This window comes from Haemaphysalis longicornis, unplaced genomic scaffold (genome assembly GCF_048455015.1).
Source record: "Haemaphysalis longicornis isolate Haplotype H1 unplaced genomic scaffold, Haemaphysalis longicornis Haplotype H1 scaffold_569, whole genome shotgun sequence".
Classification (NCBI taxonomy): Eukaryota; Metazoa; Arthropoda; class Arachnida; order Ixodida; family Ixodidae; genus Haemaphysalis; species Haemaphysalis longicornis.
The window spans coordinates 47,533-65,964 of NW_027526399.1; the positions used below are offsets into that span (position 1 = coordinate 47,533).

General features: G+C 50.0%; 1 protein-coding gene across 1 annotated transcript in view; it reads left to right on the plus strand.

Moving 5' to 3' along the window:
* Nucleotides 1–583: 583 nt before the first annotated feature.
* LOC144140944 (uncharacterized) overlaps nucleotides 584–18,432 on the plus strand; it is a 34,544-nt gene continuing 16,695 nt past the window's right edge. Inside the window, exons 1-2 of the mRNA XM_077672436.1 lie at nucleotides 584–708; nucleotides 17,825–18,041. Of these exons, the coding sequence (XP_077528562.1) occupies nucleotides 690–708; nucleotides 17,825–18,041 (236 nt within the window). The 5' untranslated portion in view covers nucleotides 584–689. The remainder of the gene's footprint in view (nucleotides 709–17,824; nucleotides 18,042–18,432) is intronic.

An 18,432-nucleotide genomic window follows, 5' to 3' on the forward strand; every position in this document is an offset into this window, starting at 1 on the left:
ACCTATGCTAGACGGATGCTTTCAATTAACAGTCGACTACGTGCTTACGTGTGTGTCCAACGATTCCCCTTTAAATAGACAATGCGTTCAAAGGTCTTCGGAAGGCCTTTTAAATGGTCGTGTAGCGCAAGGGTTAGACAGGCGAAATGGCATATGCCATCACCCTGATCAGGAGGGGAAGCCTCTATTTGCTGCCATCATCATATTCATAATCATCATGGCCAGGCGGGAGTAAAGTTACATGGGAATGCGGAGAGAGGGAGGTTGCAAGGCTAAGCTGCGCGCAGAAACCGCGTTGAGTAGCGCTCCAAACCCGTGCTGCTACAGCTTGCAGCTAACGTTGTTTCATGACTCGTTGATTTTTCTTTGTAACCGTGAAATATGCTTCATCCGGCCAGAACAGGGGAAGGGAGCAGAAGGCGCTTAGCTCGGGATGAAACTTTCAGCCCACCTGAGCGGACAATCGCATCCACACAAACAGTGCACTAACCGTTAAAAACAATGTCGGTACGACGGCATTTTATACCACCACGCCTCAGGACAGCGCACATGCGGTGCCACCTGGCTCATTCAACGGTATAGATAGAGCACGTAAACACGCTCGCATTTTCGCTACTCCGTTGCAAAAACGCACCCACGGCCCAGGACTGAAGCCGCAACGCCCTTCACGCCGGAACAACGTTTTGGTCATGGAGGCACTGCAGAAGAGTAAGTCATTCGGTGTCTCTATAAACATAGCTAGCAATGTTTGGTATGGGCTCTAGTTTCCTATCGCCAGCATTCGGAATTTTTCCATGCATATATTTTTATCATAGAACATGACTCTGTGATGTTCCGTGCGGGGAATTTTCTTTTCTTCGGGGACTTTTCCGCTGTAATTTTTGCCAGTAGAGTAAAAGGAAACCTTTAATAGATGCAGGCAATTTTAGGAGTCGTGGAGTAAAAAGGAAGAGTAATGTCAGTAAACGGGACCGCGCATCATTACTTTGTTTTCTATAAAAAGTTCTTTAAAGGTTTCTGTATATGTATTTTTACACACTGTATTTTCAATACGACAATAAACGAAAATAACACTTGATCTGATAGATAGATAGATAGATAGATAGATAGATAGATAGATAGATAGATAGATAGATAGATAGATAGATAGATAGATAGATAGATAGATAGATAGATAGATAGATAGATAGATAGATAGATAGATAGATAGATAGATAGATAGATAGATAGATAGATAGATAGATAGATAGATAGATAGATAGATAGATAGATAGATAGATAGATAGATAGATAGATAGATAGATAGATAGATAGATAGATAGATAGATAGATAGATAGATAGATAGATAGATAGATAGATAGATAGATAGATAGATAGATAGATAGATAGATAGATAGATAGATAGATAGATAGATAGATAGATAGATAGATAGATAGATAGATAGATAGATAGATAGATAGATAGATAGATAGATAGATAGATAGATAGATAGATAGATAGATAGATAGATAGATAGATAGATAGATAGATAGATAGATAGATAGATAGATAGATAGATAGATAGATAGATAGATAGATAGATAGATAGATAGATAGATAGATAGATAGATAGATAGATAGATAGATAGATAGATAGATAGATAGATAGATAGATAGATAGATAGATAGATAGATAGATAGATAGATAGATAGATAGATAGATAGATAGATAGATAGATAGATAGATAGATAGATAGATAGATAGATAGATAGATAGATAGATAGATAGATAGATAGATAGATAGATAGATAGATAGATAGATAGATAGATAGATAGATAGATAGATAGATAGATAGATAGATAGACGGACGGACGGACGGAGAGAGTGAGAGAATAAATTTTTGTCGAGCAGAGGCTGTTATTTGCTTCGCCCCGTGGAAGGCATCCCTAGTCGGTATACTTTGGCTTTGATTCAAATCTCCTCTTTCCCGTGTTGCAAACAGGCTGGTGAGTAAGAGAGATAGAGAACAGCTGTATTAAGCCTCCTGCAGTAACCCCTACCCCACTTTCTTCGGATGGAGTCTTGGGTCGATGAGGCCGGACGTCTTCTTAGCGGCGAGAGTCGCTCCAGGTGGGCTTCGGCGTACTCGGGCTCCCCCTTTCTGCTTCCGGCCCGTCCGGTCGCTGCCTCTCGACCGCCGCTAGAATCTGCTGGACGGCCTTGTGTTGCTCGTCGTAGTCGTTGGATCTCTTCGCCTCCTCTATGTGGTGCGGGAGAACGTCGGCATTGTTGTCATTGTTCGCGCTTATGCAGTCTTTTGGGATGTGGGCCAGCGTGGCCCGTTCCTTCCCGCACAGACTGCACACATCAGTCACGTACACATCCGGCCACAGGTGCTTGGCTAGCACTGGGGTAATCACTGAGTTTGTAGTTGACGGAGCACTACCGTCTCTTCCCTAGTCAACCCGGGGTGAGGCAGAGCCATCGTTCGTCTTCCTAGTCTAAACCACGACATCACCTCGCTGTAACTGGTCATAGTGTCCTTATCGGGGCGATGCACCTCGTCGGCGACCGTCGTTCCCGTGGCACGGCCGGATAATTCTCGCGCCACGGCGTTGGCCGTCTCGTTGTGGTTGGCGAGCCCCAGCGAGCTCGCCACCCCTTCGCCTGTATGTGCAGGGAACCACTTAATTACCACACCGTCGTTGTCGCTGTTGGTTTCGGCCTTGCGTAGAATACGCGAGGCCGCACAGAACACATGGTTCTTCGCAAAATTGCGCACTGCCGTTCGCGAATCACACAGCACCGCCTTTGTTCTTGGGTCCGCGATGGCGAGTGCCACCGCCACTTCCTAGGCTTGGTTCGGCGACTTGGTCTTCACGCTTGCCGCCAGGCTGGTCTCGCCGGTCTTGGATTAGACCACGCTGATGCTGAAGACGCTGTTGATGTTTTTGTAGCTGGTCGCGTTGAGGAATACCGCCCCTTCGTCGTTTGAGTGAAGTGCTATCAGCGCTTTAGCCCGTGCTTCTCTTCGTTCCTGGTTGAATGTTGGGTTCATGTTCCGTGGGATCGGGCTTACGACGATGCGTTTGCTCGTCTGCCGCGGTATTTGGTCCTCCGCTGCAGATCTTCCCTGACGCTGACGCCTAACAAGATGGCAAGTTGGGCGAGTTGGTGCTGATTCATATCGACAACAGGCGCGGAAAGACGTAGACTAAGAAAGAAATACACAGGACGACGCGCTGACGCCTAGTTGTCGTAGTATTGCTCTGCCAGTCTTGGTTTCCGATAGTCTTGTGAACTGCGCCGTCTGCTGGGCTTCCGCTATTGCTTCCATGCTGTTGTGGAGTCCGAGGGCTTCGAGTTTCTGCGTGCTCGTGCCTCCTAGGAGCCCCAACGCCGACTTGCATGCCTTGCGTAGCATCGCGTCGACTTTCTTCCGCTGGAACTGCCGCTAATTGTGAAAGGCGGCGACGCATGCGACGTGGCTGACCACGAAGGATTGGACGAGTCTTACGAGTCGTTCCTCCTTCATCCCACCTCTTCTACTCGACACTCTTCTCATGAGTCGCATCGCCGCGCCGGTCTTGGCGTCGAGTTTGAAGACCGTCTCTCCGTTGACCCTGCTGCGTTCGATGAGCATTCCTAGGACTCTGATCCTGCTTACTTGGGGAATGGTGCGTCCCCCTTGTGTTCTTACTGTTATACTGACGCGTCTCTGGTGGGCTGCTTGTTGCGCCTCGCTCCCTTGGGCGGCATCACTAGCAGCTCCGACTTTGCCGGGTAGCATACCAGTATCGAGCCACTCAGTTGGTCTTCTATTGCTCCCAGTGCTTCTTGAAATTTGCTCTCGATGTAGCCGTCGCTTCCACCGGTAACCCATAGCGTTACGTCGTGGGCGTACACTGCATGTCGCACCCCATCGATGCTCTGCAGTCGGTTGGCGACACCGATCAGTATAGGTCGAAGAGCAGCGGTGAGATTACCGCTCCCTGCGGCGTTCCCTCACTCCCTAGTGTCTTCTCTGGTAGTTGTAGGTCTCCCCCGCAGATTCGGGTTGTGCGGTTGGTCAGGAAGTCTCTGATGTAGTTGTACGATCTTTTTCCCGGATTCAGGCGCGATACTTGGGCGAGGATCGCCGAGTGCCGAACTTTATCGAAGGCACTCTGCAGGTCCAAGCACAGTATTGCTCTGTTGTCGGTGGTGTTTGTGTCGTAGTCTACGATCTTCTCTCTTGAGCTGTAGCATAGCGTCTTGGGTCCCTAGCTTACTCCGAAACCCGATGAGCGAGTCCGGGTATAGTGCTGCTTCTTCGAGGTATTGTTGCCACCTGTTCATGAGTACGTGTTCGAGTAGTTTTCATACACACGACGTCAGCGATATCGGTCCTAGGTTCTCGACGCCGGGTGGTTTGCTCGGCTTCGGTATTAGAATGGTTTTGGCTTCCTTCCATCGGCGCGGTAGCTTTCCGGCCCTCCAACATTTGTTGAAGTATTCCGTCAGTGCCGCGACCGTTGGGTCGTTCAGGTTTCGTAGTGCCTTGTTACTTACTCGGTCGGGGCCCGCCGCCGATCTTCTATTGATGTCTTGCATGGCGTTTCGTGCCTCCCATTCTTCTATGTCCCGATCTATGTCGGCGTTTTCCGCTCCCTGATATGCTGGGTGTTTTTCTTTTGGGGAAACCGAGAGGTATTTGGCGTCGAGTTTTCTCTTCACCTCGTCCTCGCCGTCCTTCGCGATCGCCTTGTGGATGATTTTGCTGAGTTGTTTATGCTGTTCCCACTTGGTTTGTGTTTCGTCCAGGCGGTGCCGGAGCAGTCTCCACGTTCTACCCATGTGGAGTTGTCCGTCCGCCTCCCAGCATGTCTGTTCCCAATGTTGTTTGCCGAGCTCCCTGCTGTGTTTCTCTATCTCTCTGTTAATTTCGGCGATATTTTTTCTGAGCTTTCTGTTTGTACGTTGTTGGTTCCATTTTCTTTTTAAGGCTTCCTTTACTTCGATGAGATTGGCCAGTCGGCTATCCATCGTGTGTACGTTTCCGTCTGTCTCTATTTCAATAGTTGCTTCCTCGGTTGTTTCCACGATCGATTTTGCCCGCGTGTCTATGTCCTCCATTTTCTCGTGCTGAGTTGGGAGCTGGCAGCAAAACTCTTCCCAGTTAGGGTTTTTCGTGCTTCCTTTTCTCTTGGCTTGTGTCGTTTCCGAGCGGGACTCGTATCTTTATGATCATGTGGTCGCTGCCGAGATCTTTCTTGGTGTTCTTCTATGCCGCGTCCCCTCTGTCTTCGATCCTTACGAACGTCAGGTCCGGAGTGGTGTCTCTGGCGACCGATGTGCCCGTTCTCGTTGGGGTCTCATGGTTAGTGATCAGTGTTAACCCTGCGCCAGTCGCGTCTTGCGTTAAGTCTCTTCCTTTTTTGGTGGTCTTGTCGTAGCCCCAATCGTAGTGTTGTGCATAAAAGTCGCCCCAGATTACTACCGTTCCTTTCTTTATCGTTCTCAGCGTTTTCTGCACGAGCGTACGAAACTTCTGTTTCCTGTGCTTCGGGCTGCTGTACACGTTTACGGCGAGTGTGCTTGTCTTCGTCCTCCTCCCGATGATCACCTCACCGCGCAGCTGTCGGTCCAGTTGCCAGTGTTCAGCTCGTGCTCGACAAAGACGATGCCCTTACGGACGAACATGCACACCCCGCCGAGAGGCCTGTGTGCTCCCGTCTTGTTTTCGTTCAGGGTCTTTGCTGCATTGGCGGGTGCTCTGTACCCTGGTAGTTTTGGTGTTTCTATGCAGTGCGTTTCTTGAGGCATGAAGATGTCTGGTTTTCTTTCTATCCCTTCTAGGTGTTGTATTATCGTAGCTCTTTTACTTTGGTAACCATTACAGTTCCATTGCCAGATTAGGAGGTCCCTGTCCGGCTTCTGGTCTTTTACTGTTTTTCGGTATGGCTTGGTCCTTGTCCTTGGTGTTGTTGGGTCCATAATTGTTGCAATTTAGTGTTGATCTGGGTCTCCGCGTTTTGCATGAACGCTTGCGTTTTGGTTTCCATACTCTGCATGAATGTTCGCAATCGGATTTGCATCTGCATCATTCCGCTTTGCAGATCCTGCAGCGTTTTCTCCATCTTGCTAAACTTTTCCTTCATCGTTTTTGCTAGTTTTTCGCGCTCCCTGTCCATGCGGTCGAGACGTGCCATGAGTCTTCTTTCCTTGGTGGTTTCGATGATCCGTTTCGTGTTGCTGGGTTCCATGGGGTGTTCTTAGTCGCTCTCGATGTTGCTCTTGGTGGATTCTTCTTCGGCGATGGCTGTTTCCTCCCTCCTCATCGGTGCTGGTATCTCTGGGGCGGCTTGCTTGCGTTTGGGTCTGAGCCATGGGTTGGATGTTGGACCTCAGTGCCTCTCTTGTCGATCTTATCGTCTATCATTTTGAGAATCCTGTCGCTGCTTTCGCCGATCATGTCGTCGACTTCCTTTCTCGTGGGCTTTCCTTCCCTTCGTTGTTGTTGCTGTTTGCCCCTAGGCACTTCCTCTGTTTTGGCTCCCTTCACTGCGTTCGACCACTTCAGCTTTTCTTCGCGCTGCGGTGGTGGCCGGGGCTCCTGTCGGCTAGCGTTTCTTCCGCAGCTGGTACTGCGCCGTTTACTCTCGCTTCTCTCCTTTCCATCCTTGCTTGCCTGAAACTACGGGAAGTCGGGCGTCTTTGGTGGCTTTGCCTTCTGCAGCTGTTGTTGTTCTAACCCTGTCCTTCGCTCCCATCACCGCTTCGTAACTACGAAGGGCACCTTGAACTTGTTTTTGCACACCTTGTCTCCCGTCGGGTGCGCTCCCCCGCATAACTTGCATCGGGGCTCACACACTCCTTCGTGTTCCGCGTTAGGGTTAGCTATTCCACATCCGAAACATACTCTGGCCTCCGGGGTCGGGCATACATCGATTCGATGTCCAACTTTGCCGCAGCATCGCCATACTTCGTGGGGTTTTCTGTAGAGGCCGCATTTTATCAACGCCGCTCTATATTTGACGTATCTGGGTACCCTGTGTCCTTCGAAGAGGACGATGACTGCCGTAGAGTTTCCGATTCTGTGCGCTTCAAGCGCTAGCGGATTGTACTTCGCCACAATTGCTTCGTTAATGTTCTCTGGTGTTTCGTCGATCGCAATGCCTCTAATTACTCATTTGACCGTTCCTTCGGGCGTGGTTCGGTATGCATAGACTTCATACTCCACGTTTCCGAATTTTATGGTCTTCACTCTGGCGTACACTACGGCTCTTTCCTCGCTTGGGGTGCTAACTACTAGAATGTTATGCGCCGCGTTTACGTACACCATATATTCCCCTTCATGTTCCCTCACCCTACCTCTGGCCGCCATGATCGCGTGCGTGACAACTGAGGTCTCGAGTTTGGTCATGTTTAGGCCTCCCCTCGGTATAATTACAATCTTGTGGTCTTCCCTGGGTATCGTTGCCGGCATACGGGCAGCTCTCGTAATGTTTTCCGTAACGCGCTTGGCGAAGTGAGCCCTCTCCTTAGGTCGCGATTGTCGGTCCGAGGCGAGAGTTGGTCGCTCACCTTGCAGGTCCTTGGTTTTACGCATTCTCCTGCTCGCCGCGATCCATCCGCTCGACTCGCCGGGCGTCGCGTCGCGGCCTCTTACTTGAACGCACGTTCTTCCTTCGAAGTTGCCGACGGTAGTTGCCGGCATGGTCTCGGGTTCCTTAGCCTCGCACACCTCCACCGTCGGTGACGACGACATCTTGCAAAAAAACTTTCTTACGGCAACCCCTTGCATGTCTGTCTTCTTCTACGCACATTTCAAAACAGATGTAATTTTAGAAGAAAACGACAGAAATGCTAATATATCTGGTGTGTGGCGAAACTTCCAAAGAGTAACAGAAAAGACTGAAGAACGTCCTTGCAAGTAGAAGAAAAAGCCTAATTTTCACATTAGGCTATAGACTAACTTGATCTATGTTAGCAAACCTCGCACGGTCTACAACATTACTTGTATCAACCATCAACCATCAACCAGCCATCAACCATCAACTATCAACCATCAACCAGCAACCGGTGATGGGGCATACTTAGGCGTGAAGGATAACAGCGAAAATGTCGCTCGGAAGACCTCCCAGACTGAAACAGAAATATGGGCTCACGCGGCCATTACAAGTGGGCAAGTTTCCCCTCAACCGGGAGGGATTAGCAGTTACTTGGCGAAGTTGAATTTGAGCTGAAACGGCGACGGCGGGTTCCGGTCATTTTAGGGGGCAGCCCTTTGGCAGCCGTTACCTGGGCTTTGCGGCAGCGGCGTCTGTTTATGTCCGCGTTACCGTGTGAGCGAACGCAGCAGCGATGAAAGAAAGAAAACGGAGAGGAGCGTCTAGGGAAGGGTGCGGTGTAGTACGACACGTGCGGCTACGGCGCCATCTTTCTCACTGCCTTTCCCTCGCACATATCTCATGCGTCGCCACCAAGGAGCACCCTCCCCCTGACACATCCCCAAAACGCTGTTCCATTGCCCGCTAGTCCAAGCCACCTCACATTTCAGCGGGAGGTTCACACACAATTTCCAACAACATGCCCGCTGTTCGTTTGTGCGGGGCTAATCAGAACCACGTGACATTTGCTCGGGAGGTTCGAACAAGATTCGCAACATGCTGGCCGGCGGCAGGGGCGCCCGCTAGGTAGCAGCAGAGTAGCGCACGCCGCCGTGCGTTCGCTGATCACGCGAACACGTCCTGAGACGCAGCAGAAATGTGCCGTGACCGAGAACACCGCAGCTTGCGCTGCGCACAAATTTCTTATAAGGGAGTATAGCAATGGTCAGCGCATTTCTTACGCTCACCCGTGCTTCTGTTTATTTTTCGCTATCATCTGATAACCGTACTACCGCTGCTAGCTGCCGACAGCGCAACTTGCCGACGGGGCATTGGCGGAGGCAAGGGGAAAATATTTGTGAAAGAGTTGACAGCGGTGGTGAGGAAGAGCCCCGAAGCTGCGCCGAGTAAATCGATGACACCGGAATGAAAACTGGGGGGGGGGGGGGGGGGGGAGCTGGACAGGTACTGCTTTGCAGTAAAAGAAATATGGGCTCAAGCCGGCATTCCAACTGGAGAGGTTTCTCTTCTACCGGGAGGGGTTCGCAGCTACTTGGCGAAGTGAATTTGAGTGGAACCATGGTGACGGCTGTTTTTGGTTGTTTTGGGGGCAGCCCTTCGGCAGCCATTACCTGGGCTTCGCGGGAGCGGCGTCTGTTTACGTCCGCGTAACCGAGTGAGCGAACACAGCAGCGACAAAACAAAGATAACGGGAAGAGCGTGTAGCGAAGGGTGAAGTGGAGTACGACACGTGCGGCTACGGCGTTATATCTCTCACTGCCTCTCGTTCACACATGCTTCTTGTGTAGCCACGAATCCTCAGACGCTGTTCCATTCTCCGCTAATCCAAACCACGTGAAGTTTGCGCGGGAGGTTCAAACACGATTATGCAACAACATTCTCGCTGCTCCCTTGTGAGATTCTAATGCGAACCACGTGACATTTGCGCGGGAGGTTTAAACACGATTTGCATCATGCTGGCCAGCGGCGGCGGCGTACTGCGATGTAGCAGCAGAGTAGAGAACGCCTCCGTACGTTCACTGATCACGTGAACACTTCCTGAACCGCAGCAGAAATTCGCCTGGACCGAGAAGACTGCAGCTCGCGCTGCGCACAAATTTCCTATTAGGGAGTGTGGTAATCGTCAGCCCATTTTTACGCCCGTCCGTGCTTCTGTTCCTTTTTTCGCATTCATCTGATAACCGCATACCGCCGTTAGCTGCCAACTGCGCAACTTGCCAAAGGGGCATCGGTGGAGGCGAGGGGGAAAATAGTTGTGAAAGAGGTGTCTGCGGGGGTGAGGAGAAGCCACGGAGTGGCGCCGAGTAAATCGATGACACCGGAATGAAAACTGGGGGAGGTTACACATATACTGCTTTGCAGTAAAAAGACCCAGCGCACGCTGTTCAACCCTACCGAAACGTACGAGCTCTCCGGCACCCGCTGCTCCATCGCGAGTCCAGCGAACGAACGGCATCACACTCCTGCAGGTAGGTCCGTCAACGAGCAACGACACGGCCAGCGCATGAGGCACGTCCGAGCCGGCACAAACAAAATCCCCGGCACCGGCTGCTCCGATCGCCCGACAAACCCCACTTCGTACAAGAGGACGCAACCGCGAGCAAGCGGACTCGGGAGGAACGGAACGCTTTCGAGCCTGCTTGTACGGGAGAGATACCGATTTTAGCATTCTCGAAACAAGGGGCAAAAGACGAGACCTTGAGCGACGACACGGACATGACAAGGACGGCAACGAGTGATCCCGATCCAGACGAAGGCATCGAATGCCCTAACAATGAAGTCACGCTTGCGACGCCAAGGAATGTGGGACCGAACGGACGAGACGAACTAAGCCCGCTTCCCCGCCACAACGGTTTCCCTAACCACGGCGACAGCGAGCACGGAGCCCCAACAACTTTGACCCGTCAGCCACGCACCGTATACAGCAACGCCAGGCGACCGCACGCTAAACGAAAAGTCAAACGGCTCCCGCACCATATGCAAAGCACACCTCAATTGAAGCACATTTTGTCTAATCAATTAAACATTTTATTTTTTCGATGTAGTCTTTCATTCGAGCCACGACCTAGCTGACAGTACAGATACGCTGAGTATTCGGGAGTAATACAAATTGAGTACTTATGAGTAAAAATTGAGTACTCATGAGTACCAATTGAGTACTCATGAGTATAGAGTGAGTGCTCGTGATTTCAGATTGAGTACGAATATTCGTGAGGACAAATTAGTTTGAGTACAAGTGAGTACGATTACAAATGAGTATGTGGTGAGTACGAGTGATTTTGAGAACAGACGAGCTTTTTGAGTCTGAGTTTGATTGAGTACAGCGTGAATGAAAAAAAAATTGTGATTGAGTTTGAGTGAGTTCATTCTGTTTTGCCGACCTATGACCAGAATAGGAGGCCAGAGGTCGTAACGCGACGGAGAAGGTAACACAATGAGTCCAGCTCGGGTTGAAACTTTCAGAACGCGTGAGCGACACGTTGCATCCACACAAACAGTACATGGATGGGTAAAAATAAAAAGAGAAAAATCGGTGCGACCGGATATTAAATGGCCTAGCTCGCCTCAGCGCAAAACACGTGCCGTGGCACCTGGCTCATTCAGCGAGAAAAATAGCACTGAAACACTTTCGCGTTTTTACGACTGCATTGCAATAACTCACCCACGGCACAGAATTGAGGCCGCAACGTCGTGCACGCCAGGTCAAGGAGGAACTGGGATGGGGGTGGGTCATATTCGGCGTCTGTATAAATGTGGCTAGCAATATTTGGTAGTGGCGGAAGTTGCCTATCGCGATCATCCATTTTAAAATCCATAATTCGCGTTTTATTTTTAGATATTACTAATTATGGTAACTTGTGTAACCATTATCGTCTTTTCGTGGTGCCCGCCTCCTAGACACATGAGCGCACATAAAACCGAACGCAGCTTAATTTCGATGTCTTTCCACATATTTATAGGTGGCATTCACTGAAAAGTTTAGGTGTCAATTTCTTCGATTTGCAACACTGGAAACGGCCACGCACATGGCGCGGCTTGTGCCACTACGCCCGCAAGAAAGAAAAAAAAACACTGGCGTGCATCGTCTGCTCCGTTTCAACCCGATTCTCAACGATGGTGTCAACACAGATGTTATTAATCGCACGCACATTGGACTCAAGGCATTACTTTGCGTTCGGTGAGGTAGAGTTTGGAACGTACAACACCAATCATGTGCTTAGATGATGATGATTAGAGGCCCTCCATTTGTATCGCAGGACGTCGGTTGCCACCAACTGACTTGCCTCTGCTATTCTACTTATTTGTCCTACCCTTCCCAAACCTAATGGGTTAGCCCCCGTCCCCCTCCCCCCCCCCCCCCCCCCCCCCCGGGAGCACGGACAAGTATACCGCCATACCGCGGAGCCCGACGTAACAAGTAACGGTGCACTCACATGGTTGACCGCATGCGTGCCTCGCCAATGAATACAGACTATAGATAACAGGAAAAGATTTATGGCTTGGCTTCCGTCAAGAAATCTAGCTGCCCGGGCCCGGACGATATCACCTACACAACCCTCTCTCATCTATAGGGACCGGGCAGCTGGACGGGTGGCGCCACCACCGAGTCGGCGCTCCCCTCGTCAGTGGAATGAGCCGGTGCATTGGACTACACAGCCGCCCGTTGTTTTTGTCGTGTTTGCTTCGGTGCTTTGAATGTTTTGGTGGTTTTGTGAGCGTATATGTGCGGTGAAACAAAGTCTAGACAGATGTGTTGGGTTCTTAGATTCAGTAATGACTACGTAAACTTGTCGGACGCTTCTAAAGTTGGGTATCGGCTGCAATGGCATGAGCGCTTTTTGCAGCGACCTGCGCTTGGCTACACCCGTTCTGAGTACGAATAAAACTACTATTAGTAATATTCTTTTCTTCTTAAATGCACTAACGGCTACGCAAACTTATTGGATGCTTGTAAGGTCGGGAATGGGCTACATTGACACGAGCGCTTTTTGCAGCGCTCGGCGCCTAGCTCCGCGCGATCTGAGTAGGAATAAAACTATTAGCAGTATTATTATTCATTTCTATCACTTTAAATTATCCTCACTGGTTTCAATGACTACGGTTTCTACCCCAGCCTTAGCGCTGGGATACATCTATACGTGTGCTTTAAATAGAAAGGCACCTGCAAACGAGATGGATTACCGTGTAGCCGTAGAAATGTTGCGGTAGTTTACACTTGCTGTAACCGTGAGCTTTGTGCCTTCGGTTCTGGTGAGCGACACTGTGACAGCATGAGAGCCTGAAAGCCGAAGTGGAAATCCCACATTTGTGGTGGTCATTTTATCAAGAGCCAAAGTTATCTCAACAGCCCAAGCTACAAACCATCTACCATCCCTCCTCCTGCTCCCGTTTTACCACCTGCGTAGAATAAAGGCTGGCACCGATAGTTAAAAAAATGTGGCAGCGTTAACGTCAGCCGGTGTTTTTTAATGCTTAAGTATTCTTTACAGAGTACCTAAAAAATCGTGTAATGCCTGGTGAAGACACCAAAAACTCGCGATTAGTTGCCTCAAATATGGGTGCATCAGCCCGAGTCCTCCAGCACAGACACATTTCCGACACGCTGGACAAAGTTTAGACTTGGAGAGGGAGGCATCGAAGTTCAAAATTATACAGCAAAATCATCTAGCCCTCCGTCTAATGATTATGATGGTTGAACGCAAAGCTTTCTTCCTCCGAAATCGAATGGGAAATGGTCAAAGTCAAAGACGCTGCGATCAAAAGACCAAACTGCGTGCTGGTCGAATTCGACGCTCAACTAGTCGAAGTTTAAATCCAGAAGGCAACCAAGGAAACCCATACGATAGAGCTTTGCGATAAACCCTCGTCATCGTTAGATGAAGGTGTGCATGATTTTTCGAGCGTAGATGGCAGCTTGTAAAATGACCGCAGCATTCAGTTGTGAAACTGAGTATAGGTTTTAGGCACACTCCTGTCGCTCGTCCTTTAGCCACGCAGGAATTGGTTTTTGAAAAACCATTTACCAACTAGCCAACAACCATTGCAATTCTTGTAAAGCAATGCTTCTCCACGACAAGCAATAACGTCCTACTATCATGCGGTATTTATTCTATCAACGAATTCCGTTGACTGTATTAAGAGCATTTCTGTGAAATTAAACGCGTTTCAGCCGTAGATAATGAAGTTACAGGAGCGTCGTCCATCACAATTTCTGTTTTGAGGTAAATCTTAGAAGACACCCCCCAACTTTGTCTTTCGCTTGTGCACGACGTCGACGCCGTTTCGTCATCAACTGCCCAAGGCCAGTGCTGCAGCATTCCTAGATCGGTTGCACACACCGGCTTTGTGGGAGCATTTAGCTGCAGTATACTCCTCGATACGCAAAACTGCATTCAGGCATAAAAAATGCATGAAGCAATGAACTTTCATTTGCAGCTTGACTTCCAGCTTGGCGCATTGAGCGTCGTCTGCTATTTGCAAATACGAAGTATGGGCGTAAATCACACTCATGGCATGCCTCCTAAACGTTACATCCACGCTCAAGATTTACCGATCTGAAAAATGCACGGGGGGTTACGTACGCTTTGCAAGCCGCACCGCAGAAAAACGACAGAAAGCCATGCACAGTTACGCTGCGCTGGCCGCCACCGGCATTCCACTGACGAGCGGTTCGCCACGGGCGGGGCTGTTCGCTGAAGCGACGGTGGTGCCATACAACGGCCGCCCGGTCCCTATGGGTGCAAAGGGAAAAAGTTGCCTCCTGCATGCCTTCAATCGTTCGTGGGAAACTGCACGCCTATACAGCCAAGGTGGAAACACGCTCGCCTTGTCCCAGTCCTAAAGCCAGATGAAGTTCCCGCCTCCATTTAATACTACCGACCTATAGCGCTCTTGAGTTGTCGGGAAAGTGATGGAAAAGATGGTGCTGTTCCACTTGGACTGGGATTTGACCATCCAACATATATACCCGGCACAGACATCTGGCTTCCGCATGCGTTGTAGCAGCCTCGACAACGTGATCTCCCTTGCGAATAGCATTAGACAAGCAAAGTGTCGGCGGAACATTGCCGTGTGCCTCGACATCAAGTCAGCATACGAGTGCGTTGAGCATGAAGCCATCCGCCCAACGCTGAAGTCTTTAGGCATCAGGGGCCGCATGTATGAGCGGTGACTCATCGCTACTCAAGGTGACCCGAGGTGTTCCCCAGGGTGGGGTGCTGAGCCCTACACTCTTTAACATTGCTATATAATATGCCTGGAGAAATGCGCGCCACAGTAGGTAGAAATCTATCTGTATGCCAACGACATTTGCATATGGAGTTCCGGCCACAATAGGCGAGTTTTACGGTCAAGACTTGAGCGGGCAACTGACCTCATTGCGGCATTTCTGGCTACACGAAGCTTAGAAATCTCATGGGAAAAAATGTGCTGTGATAGCCTTTGCGAAGCGGAACCTTATGCGCTACGGCCTCATTGATCGACCGCAATTCACTACGCCCCGACCTACCAGTTCTTGGGAGTAACACTGGATAGTAATCTCATTTGGTCGACCTATGTTCACCACTTCAAGGACAAGATTACATCATTCGCCCGCATATTCTCCACCAACACCGCCGGTGGTTCAGTCAACTCTCTTCTCCGGCTATACGAAGCGCTTTGCGTTGGCATGATGCGTTACAGCATCTCAGCTTTGGTCCCTCTATCAAAAGGAACTGACAAATCCTGCGGGTCTGCATTAGAGATGTAAGTGTTCATAAAATTTTGAGGGCGTGAAAAAAACAGGCCTTTCCATGTTTTTTTTTTTCTAGAAAATATGAAAAACTGGGAAAAGACGTTTCCGCCCAGATGCATAAAACATATCGACATACTTCGTAAGACGAAAGCCTTAGGTGTCTCATCAAACGCGAAAAGGGACCGTAGTTGCTGGCGACTACATGAATGAAACCAAATTACGGCCGCTGTAAAAAAAAAAAAAAAAAAAATAAACTATACATAAAAGCTTACTTGGGCTCGAATGGGATTTGAATACGGGTTGCCAAGAGCCACAGACAAGTGTGGTAACTACAGCAATAACCCTGTACCATGCCTGGATGGAACCAGAATACAACCTCCTTCGATGTCACCGTGGGAATAGCCATAGCCCTGGCCGCACTTGCCGCTGTGAAGCAGTCACTATACTTACCAATTCAGCCATCCTGCCGAAACTACCACATTGGCCGCACCTGTTCATCAGCCCTCCGCATCCTAGAAAAATTGTTCTACGTCCCCTGATATCCGCATCGCCTGGGCACCTGGACACGCTGCCTTCTCCGCCAATGAAGCGGCCCTAGCCACGGTTCGCGATTTAATACACCGTGCCCTTGCCGACGTGGGCAATCTCCGCCCACAAAGGACAAACCCAATCCCCTAACTGGTTACGGGGAGATGTGTGGTATGGCGCTCGAAACCACAAAAGAAAACCGAAGAAGAAAAGGCTGGGCGCAAGATGTCGCCGCATTCGGAAAACCCTTTTAATCAGTTGGCCCACCCAATCACTGTTCCTCTAATATTATCATTCGGGGCGACAGTACTGGGTTTTTGCCGCGGGGATCTTTGCCGCGCTGTACATTCATTCATCTTTGAATCACGGCGTCTACCGTGCTAGCCGCTAATTCAAGATGGCGGGCTGCTCTTAAAAACATGTCTGCGCCTGTATCATCTGCCTTCCCGCTCACTGTCTCTCCTTCGCTGCCGAATCTTCTTTCTTTAATTTTCTTACGTACTTTCCACGATTGTCCTTCGGCCTATCCTTTCCTTATTCATTTGTGTTGATTTTGTAGTTGGTGAGCTCTATCTGCTACCGCACCTCATTTTCTGGCAGTTTACTTATTATCTTTTTATTCCGGTTTATACTCACCTTTTTCCTGTATTTATTCACTTTTCTTCTTTTAATCCAAATTCCAGTTTTTCATCTTCTCTCAGTTAGCGCCCATTTCCTGGCCAATCCCCCTGAGTGGGTACGAGCCATGTTTTTTTTTTTTTGGAACCAACCAACCATTCAAGCCAGCCAGGGATCGGGGGAAGGTCGGACAGGAAAGAAGAGGAGGAAGAAGCTCACGCTGGAGAAGAAGCATCTCCACGGCGGCACTTTCAGGACCTGTCTTCGGAACGGCCAGGTGACCTGTGGCCGTCGTAAGGACGCCCGGGCACCACGTCGCCGGCAACGCTGGGCTGTGGTGGTATTTTCACCGCCACCAACCTCCAATATCTTCGTGGTCCTGCTAACCTTGTCCTCCCCCCCACCTCTTCAACACCGGGCCGCCTCAACGAGCCCGCTGCCTCTGAGACGCTTGCCTCTGCCCATCGCCTGGTGCCCTCGACGCCGTTGCCCGAGCCGCGACCACCGGTTGCATGGCATGAGGAACTTACTTTATTTTTACTTCCGTTGGAACTAATTTACCCATTGTTGTATTATTTACGGTCCCGTCTTTGTGATCGCTCATCATAAATGTAATCGTCATCCCTTCTACCGAAACCCGTGTTGCGATCCCTCATTCCTGCGTCCCTCCAACTGGTCCTTGTGTCTTCCGAACCTTAACATCATCACAAGATGCTCGCCCATCACCGAAAAACTCGCTGCAGCCTCGCACCCCTCCACTGGAGCCTCTCCCGGGAGGAAGCCACAACTTGGCGGCGGCTCCAAACGAACCGCTACCCCCATCCCACCCGCCTCCAACTTACCTTCTCCATCCCGTAACCTTCCCTTTGCGCTCACTGACTGGCTCGCTTTACCACATGCTATGGACGTGCCAACGCACTCCAGAATTTCTTCCGCTTCCCAACCCCACCTTCCAGCAGTGGAGGGCTTCCCTGGCCAGCCCAGGCCCGGATACCTAGCTCAACCTGGTGACCCCAGCAAGGACAGCCACCCAAACGCAAGAAATCCCGGAATGGGGGTGCCTTTCACGGGGCGAGGCCCATGACATCAGCCTCTGCCTTACGAATAAAGGTTTATTCTCTCTCTCTCTCGCTGGGAGCAGCTGCGGGCAGATCTCCTCGTATAGGAGAGTGTCAATTTTTGTATATAATGAAAAAGGAAGCGTCTAACAATCATTCTTGGCCAAAACTTGCAATCCAGGTGTAATGATTCGACTTAGAGTTCATGTACATTGGCATTATAAGATATAAGATATGAGATCAGAACGACTGTTGAAGTAGGTTTCTTCTCTGCCTTTTTTTTTTTTTTCAGTGATGGAGTGGCTTGGCTCGGTCTTCAGTAATATAATCTTTCTGTTTCTTTACGTGTTTCGCTGGGCTCGAGCCAGCCCAAAGCGTCCGCCGCCGGGATCAAGACTTCCTCCTTCACCGCCTGGCACTCCATTCGTCGGACATGTTCAGCTCCGCCAACCGTTCTTTTACGCAACCACGGCCATCGATTGGGCCACGACCTTCGGCCCCATCTACAGGTAAGAAAATGAAGGGCCGTTAGGAGGCCACATTCCGGGCCTCATATATCTGTAGATATTTCTGAGCGTACATCACCGGAGTAGCTTGCTATAGAACCCACAGTTCCGGAACTGAGCAAAAAGTGAGATCGAACGCTTCATATCTTGCTATGTTTTATTGCTTAAAGCATTAGTGCGGCATTTGGCTTCAGTGCGTGCCTGCATGCCATCGACTCAGCTAGGGTGGACGTTTTGCGCTTCTGACAACCTCATGGGCAGCGGAATCTGTCTTCTTCTTCCGTATAATCACGGCAGTGAGGGGCGTCAGAGGGCGCCACCTCCCGACGGCAGTGCACAGTGACAGCCTTCACAGCTGCAGGTGACAAGGCACTCAATGGCGGCGCGGGGTGTC